This window comes from Peromyscus maniculatus, chromosome 7 (genome assembly GCF_049852395.1).
Source record: "Peromyscus maniculatus bairdii isolate BWxNUB_F1_BW_parent chromosome 7, HU_Pman_BW_mat_3.1, whole genome shotgun sequence".
In the NCBI taxonomy this organism is placed as follows: domain Eukaryota; kingdom Metazoa; phylum Chordata; class Mammalia; order Rodentia; family Cricetidae; genus Peromyscus; species Peromyscus maniculatus.
In genome coordinates, this window is record NC_134858.1 from 62,333,709 (window position 1) to 62,341,377 (window position 7,669).

At 39.2% G+C, this 7,669-nt stretch overlaps 1 protein-coding gene across 3 annotated transcripts in view; it reads left to right on the forward strand.

Moving 5' to 3' along the window:
- Dennd4a (DENN domain containing 4A) overlaps positions 1-7,669 on the forward strand; it is a 105,171-nt gene extending 97,502 nt beyond the window's left edge. For all 3 annotated transcript variants that reach the window (XM_015998034.3, XM_006979345.4, XM_076576517.1), the window contains 7 exons: positions 652-847; positions 1,083-1,337; positions 3,044-3,161; positions 3,270-3,296; positions 3,749-3,911; positions 4,060-4,124; positions 6,334-7,669. In XM_015998034.3, coding sequence (XP_015853520.1) covers positions 652-847; positions 1,083-1,337; positions 3,044-3,161; positions 3,270-3,296; positions 3,749-3,911; positions 4,060-4,124; positions 6,334-6,470 — 961 coding nt within the window. In that variant the 3' untranslated portion in view covers positions 6,471-7,669. The remainder of the gene's footprint in view (positions 1-651; positions 848-1,082; positions 1,338-3,043; positions 3,162-3,269; positions 3,297-3,748; positions 3,912-4,059; positions 4,125-6,333) is intronic.

Below are 7,669 nucleotides of genomic sequence, written 5' to 3' on the forward strand. Positions count from 1 at the left end.
TAGTGGTGTAAGGAAAGTTAGAGCTGATATAAAAATAGAAAATTAAAAGCATATATAGCAATCCAATATAAGTAATACATATTTAAATGTAGAAACTGGGCTCTTTTTTGCAAAAGTGCCAGATTCGCCATATGTAGCTAAATAAGTGAAGCCATGCTGTCAGCGGCATGTGCAGAGAAAGAAAATGCCTATGTACTGCTGGCAGGGCTAAACACAACCCATTTGATCATAAATACTTAGACTGTTCAACAGTCTATGTTCACCTTCTCTCATCATATGTCCCTTGTGGTCCACGGTCTCTCTCTGACTCCTCAAAGAGTATGTATCCGTATTCTCTACTGTGTGTATTCAAGGGTTAGTCATGATGCTATGTAAAATCTCCTCACTAAATATTTTCAGTAAATGAAATGAATCCTGAATATTGAAGATTTGTTTGATATAAAGGAAATTTGAATTGCCACAATGCTTAAAATATATCTTATTTCCTAGTTGGTGACTGGATAGCACATTTCCTTTTATTTAATTTGCTATGTCCAGCTCTGATTCTAAAAAGAACAGCATGGGTTTTCTAGATAAGATGATATGAAATAAGATGAGGTCAGATAAGACAGTCTAGGCACTGATAAGATTTTTCTTTTCTAAATGTCCAAGCAAATCTAAACAGGAAAATCCCTGTGCTCGAAGTATTCAGATCCCTGCTCACAGATCAAAAACAGTTGTGTCGAAATGCCCACTATTCCCAATGGCCAGGAGCATTAGTACTTGCGGCCCCTTGGATAAGGACGATCCTGGAGGACAGAAGCTCATCCCTACAGGCAGCCTGCCAGCAACTTTACAAGGAGCTACAGTATGTATTTGAGTGTTTTTCTCATTTGTAAATCGATCATTTATACAATCTTGTTCCCTTGGTCCCAAAGAACATTAGCCTCGATTATATTATTGTCACAAAGAGCCCCATCCCGTGATATAGTTCTGTTATCTTTCTACATATGGAAATCATAGACATTTTTAAGTATGCTTTAAATTTAAAATAATAACGCATCCTCATTCTTACATTTGTCATATATGATTTTATTCAACAGGATTCTTTAGGGTTAGAATGGCACCTTCCAAGTCCAGACCCTGTCACTGTCCCATACCTTAGTCCCTTAGTGGTATGGAAGGAACTTGAGAGCTTATTGGAAAATGAAGGTGACCATGCAATAACAGTGGCAGACTTTGTGGACCATCATCCAATTGTCTTTTGGAACTTGGTGTGGTATTTTAGACGTCTGGACTTGCCCAGTAACTTGCCTGGATTGATTCTTTCTTCTGAACATTGTAACAAGTATTCAAAGGTACGAGAGTAAAGTTAAAAGGCAATGATCATCATACTGTTTGCATATTCCTAATGATACAAAGTATGGTTTATTTTTATGTTTGGTATTTACATTATCATCTGAATCATCACATAACACAACTGTCTTCACTTGGATTTGCAGACTAGCGTGATACAGTTGTAGTTTTAGCCTTCTCAGAATAACTTAAAACATAACTGAGTTTTGTTATCACTTGAAAAGTATTATGGCAATTACTCTTATAGTAGAGCTTTTTGAGTTAGTCCCCCCCATACCTCTCTCACAAATGAGAAAGAGCCCCACTTTTCCAGAGGGCATCTGATTCATACTGCAAGTATGCACTGCCGTTCTCTTCATCCCTCACTCTGAATCTTACTATGTTCATTTATTTATTTAATTGGGTTTTTTTAAAATAATGCTCAGGATCAAAACCAGGGCTTCATACATGCCAGGCAAGGGCTCCACCACTGAGATGCATCTTCAGTAATTTTATATTTACATTTGTATGTGGTTTTGTTTTGTTTTATCTGTGTATGTGAGTACAGATGCATACTGTGGTCAGAGAACAATCTCCCACCTTGTTTGGAAGCAGAGTCTTTTGTTGCATTTCTGCTATGGACTCTAGGTTTGCCAGTCCATAATCCTAGGAATTCTCCAGTGTCTACCTTCCATCTCCTCATGGGGGCACTCGAAGCATAGACATTCACATGACTGTGTCCAGCTTTTACGTGTGTTCTAGTGATTTGAACTCAGGCCCTCACACTTGTGTGCCAGGCACTTAACCCACTGAGCCATCTACCCAGCGCTGAGATGCTGTTTTATAAGGGTGTGTTTACCTTTTCTTATGATGGACAACCGAAGTGCAGTCTCTAAACTCAGGATTTTTTTTTTCTTCTCTCTTGTTTTTCTGTCTGTGACCGTGCATATGCTTTTGGGTTTTTTTTTCCCAGTACATCATAGATGACTGACAGAATATTAATTCAGCCGTAATTGTCTTAGCTGGGCAAGTACCTTGAACTGAGAAATAGTGGGTGGAGGGAACAGGCCTTCTAGATTTATTTTTCTGTAGACTCCTGAGCAGAGACAAGATTAGCTCTGTGTGATGTCCCTTCTCACTTGCCTAAAGTGCCTTGTTAAATCTGCTGCTTAGAGATCATTACCCTCTCACCCCAGCAAGTCTTCCTTCAGTGGGTATCAAATATGTAAAAATAAGAAATTTTCTGTTCTTTTTTCTTTCCTGTGTATCTTTAAATTTTTTATGAGACATTGTGCTATCTAGTTTTATGTCCACTTGACACAATCTGGAGTCATTTGGGAAGAAGGAACCTCCATTGACAAAAGGCCCCCGTCAGATTGGCCTGTGGGCAAGCCTCTGGTGCATTTATTAATTAGTGGTGGGTGTGGGAGGGTCCAGACCACTGTCCAGGGTGCTGTAAGCAAGCAGGCTGAGCAGGCCATGGGGAGCAAATGAGCAAGCAGTGTTTCTCCATGGCTTCTGCTTCAGTCCCTGCCTTCAGGTTCCTGCTGTGAGTTCCTGCCCTGGTTTCCTTCAGTGATGGAGTGTGACCCAAGAGTTGTAAGCTGAAATACCCTTTCCTCCCCAAGTCGTGATGTTTTATCACAGCAATGGAAACCCTAAGACAGGCTTTATTAAATATTTACAAAATTATGTAAAGATCAATAATAAATTTTATTTTACAACACAGATTCCCCGCCATTGTATGTCTGAAGACAGCAAATACGTTTTAATACAGATGTTATGGGACAACATGAAATTACATCAGGATCCGGGGCAACCCCTGTACATCCTCTGGAATGCCCACAGTAAGTGATGTCATAGAATGCTCACTTGAGGAGAGTCATCTCCTCCTCCTTGAAAAAACCTCCGTGTGTATAATTGACTTCTCCATCACTGTGCTTTGTGTCTTCCAGGTCAGAACCGCACCCTGCTGTTTGAGAGTGAGTGTTAACTGATGTATTAGTGCTGCCTTCTGGGGAGGAGCTGGGCTCTTGGTTCTGTTTGGGAGGGCTGCTCTGTATGTGGTGAAGGGCTTGCTTGTGTTTTGTACAGTTCGACTTGAAGAACATTGTTTGTCCCAACTTCTTCTTTTACTTATTTTTTGTTTCCGTCCCTGGCTGCTCATGCAGACTTTCCTTCAGGGGCTATAGTAAGGAAAACTACTTTTAGTTGTCTGTTTGACAACTAAAATTTCTCAGGCCTATTTTTATCACTATTTGTTTTACTTTTCCTATTTCATTCTTTTATTTTTAAACTTCTGTTTTTTACTTATTGTCCTTCATTTGTTTTTTAATGCCTTGTAACGTCTTCAACACTTGTTAGTTGCTGTTTAATTTATTTCTCCCTTCTACAAAAAAACATTTCCTTCACCTGCTCTTTTGTTCTTTTATAGCTCAAAAGTATCCAATGGTTCATTTATTACAAAAAAATGATAACTCATTTAACCAGGAACTGTTGAAAAGCATGGTGAAAAGCATTAAAATGAACGATGTCTATGGGCCCATGAGTCAGATTTTAGAAACACTGAATAAGTGTCCACATTTTAAAAGACAGCGGTAAGTCTTCACCTCAGTCTTTACCTCTGGTTATTTCCCTAACCAGATGCATCCTGTTTGCTTCATCATGCTTATACTTACGTAGCATAAAAGAGAATATAGACGCTCTAAGGAGTCTAACATTTTTTCCATGTCTTTTGGTCCACAGGAGTTTATATAGAGAAATACTGTTTCTCTCACTTGTGGCACTGGGAAGAGAAAACATTGATATAGGTAATATAGTTATACAGCGTATTGTAGTTTTTAAAGGGTTTTCATTAGTGGTCTTAATTATTATCTCATTGTATTGACTTATTAGAAAAATGGTTCTTTTATTTTTAGCATCTCTTTAAGATGTATTATTTTTAAATGATGTGTATGTGTTTATCTGTATGGAGGTTTGTGCATTTGAGTGCAGGTGCCTGTGGGGTCCAGAAAGAAGAGATCCCTAACCCTGGAGTTACAGGCTGTTGTGAGCCACCCCAGTGGGTGCTGGGAACTGAACTCAGGTCCTCTGCAAGAGAAGTTGGCACTCTAAGTGCTGAGCCATCTCTCCAGCCCCACCGTTGTTTTTGTTTGTTCGTTGGGTTGGTTGGTTGGTTTTTAGCTAATGTAAAAGATACTTTAGTCGTGGATTGTATAATGATGCAAATAATAAGCGACTATCTCTTGGGCCTCACAGTGTAGTGAGTTTCTCCAAGCACTATCTAATTCTCTACAAGTTTCTGTGAGAGTGGTCCTATTACCAGTTGTATATTACCTAAGCATTAAGGATCCAGGAGGCCAAGCAACTTAACCTCAGTCTCAGGCTTGCAGTGTTGTGTGATATCACTAAGGACATTAAATTTACCTGATGACCTGAGTTTGAGCTCTGGAAAACACATGATCGAAGGAGAGAGCCAAGTCCTGCAAGTTGTTCTGTAGCCTATGTACACACACCATAACACATGTGCATACATGCACACACACACACACACACACACAAATAAATACAAATTTAAAACTATTTAGATATGAATTGAAGTCACGTAGAGATCAATGTTTAGAATCTTTGTTTAAAAAGGAAATGTAAGAGCTGGCGTGATCCTCGGTAGGTAAAAGCACTTGCCCATGTCAAGCGTGATGACCTGAGTTTAATCCCTGGATCCCACAGTTAGAAGGAGAGGACTGACTCCCAAAAGATATCTCCTGACATCTACATGTGCACATCATAGCACACACACTTGTGTATACACACACACAATAACAACAATAATAGTAAACCTTTAAAAGTATGATCCAAGTAAATGCAGTCAGAGGCTGCCGAGACAGCTCACAGAGAAGGGCACTCGCTGCTCTCCCAGAGAGGTAGAGCTCAGTTCCCAGCACCCATGTCAAGCAACTGTATCTTCCTGTAACTCCAGCTCCAGGGGATCCAGTGCCGCCTTTTGCCCCCCAGATGACCTACCTACACACATGTATACAAACACAGTCACTGGAGGCCTAGAAATAAGAAATTTGACAAATGATTTTCACATTTAATTGGAAAAATGATTGCACAGAGATTGGCAGGAAACAAAACTGGTAAAAGAAACAATAAAGACATTGAAATGGTACAGTAGAAAATATCTGGTTAACATCCGCCTGCCTCTGCCTCCCAAGTGCTGGGAGTAAAGACATGCACCACCACTGCCCAACAGTAAAATTTAACTGTAAAACAAAAATTATATCATAAAGGTAAAAAATTAGGGATCCATTTTTTTTTCTTAATCTTGTTTTGCTAGGGAAAATTACTATGATTTTTTTTCTTTTTCTCAGTGCTAGAAATTGAACCTAGAGCTTCAGGCATGCAATGCAATGCAAGTGTGCCACTATGGAGAAGTAGTCCCAGCACTTGGTTCTTTGTTTGGAGTCTGGTTCTTCTTGATCTTGTTCTGTAGCCCAGACAGGCCTTGAGCTGACGGTCTTCCAGCCTCAGCTTCTGCAGTGCCTTGACAGCTGGACTGTAACAGGGGCTTTGCTCCATTGCTTATTCTTTTTTTTTTTTTTTTGGTTTTTCGAGACAGGGTTTCTCTGTGTAGCTTTGTGCCTTTCCTGGGACTCACTTGGTAGCCCAGGCTGGCCTCGAACTCACAGAGATCCGCCTGCCTCTGCCTCCCGAGTGCTGGGATTAAAGGCGTGCGCCACCAACGCCCGGCCCATTGCTTATTCTTGCTGTTTAATTGAGCATGAAAAGCAAATTACAAAAATATGTGCATGGTATTCAGTGGTTTTAGCACTGATGTTTGGTCTGTACTACTACCTCTGAAATGCGTTGTACTCCCCTTCTTTAGGCTCAAAACATATTCTTTGTCCCCATAGTTTTTTGTTGTTGTTGTTGTTGTTGTTGTTATATCATAGCAACTTGATTGTGATCAATATCAGCCATTAATTTCTTCTTTTATTTCTTAATGACATTTTGCAGATGCGTTTGACAAAGAGTACAAGATGGCATATGATCGTCTCACACCTAGTCAAGTCAAGAGCACACATAACTGTGACAGGCCACCAAGTACTGGGGTGATGGAATGCCGGAAAACCTTTGGAGAACCTTACCTTTAAGATGTGTGTGTGTGTGTGTGTGTGTGTGTGTGTGTGTGTGTGTGTACATTCAATATATATTGTATAGTCAGTGTACAAAGGAACACTTTTAGACTCTAAACTTCACTTTTTGAAAAGGCATTTGTAAATGGATTGGAAGGTTTAGGTCACTTGTGTACAGAATGCTTTCGTAAGAGGACAGTGACAGATAGGGAGAGAGCCACTTATTTCCCATTTCTTTCTTCGTTAGCTCCCCTGTAGAGTAATTAAGTACTTTGCGATGAGAAAGTCTCTTTAAAAACTTGATTGCCACAGATTAGACAACTGTTTTATGGTTTCTCTTAAAAGAAACAGGTAGGAAAATCATGTATGGAACCTAAACAGAAATGTGAGATCAAAGTATCTCCTGCTTTCATGGACTATTCAAATGTTCTGACCATGAAGTTGTATTATACATATTTTAAATTGTTTATAGTAAGTTGATATTTTTTTAATTTTTAAATTTAATATAGCAAACTTAAAATGAATTTAAACTTATGAAACAAGTGTTTATTTTCTTTGTCTCTGCTCTTTGAAGTAAGTAGCACAGCGGCAGATCTCTATATGTATATCTACCTATATTTTTTTTATTACTGAGAGAATGAATTTTAGCACGTCAGTGCTGGTGTCAGCGTCCTCCTCGGATTGCATGCTAGCACCCCAAGTCTGACCACTGAGAGGGAGTGATGGAAGGCAGGGCATGAGTGCTGCAGGAAGTCAGACAGGGTGCCTACGCATGGTCCAGTCTCCTCCAGTGTGAGTAGATGCGAACAGTACCCAGGGAAAGTAGCTCACAATCCAAATATCAACTTAAATGTTAATATTCTATGTGGAAACTTACAGAGGGGAAATACGATTGACATCTGATTCTTCCAAATTTCACCCAAAATATTGGGTATAAAGCAAATTGTACTATAAAATATGTATCTGAAATACGTTTTAATGGGGTATTCTGTTAATAATATGTATAGAGAGAGATTCAAAGTATTTTTTGAAAGCAGAAAAAAATAGTAACCGTCTAAAAGTACAGCCAGAGAGAATTTCCCATATTGAGGAACTTAGCTTTTTCAACAAGCTTCAGAATCTGAAGCTCATGGAATCTAAAATGTAGAACTATACATAATCAGACAATAAATTCAATGTTCAAACACCATGAGTATTAAATTGACTTTTAAAATGTA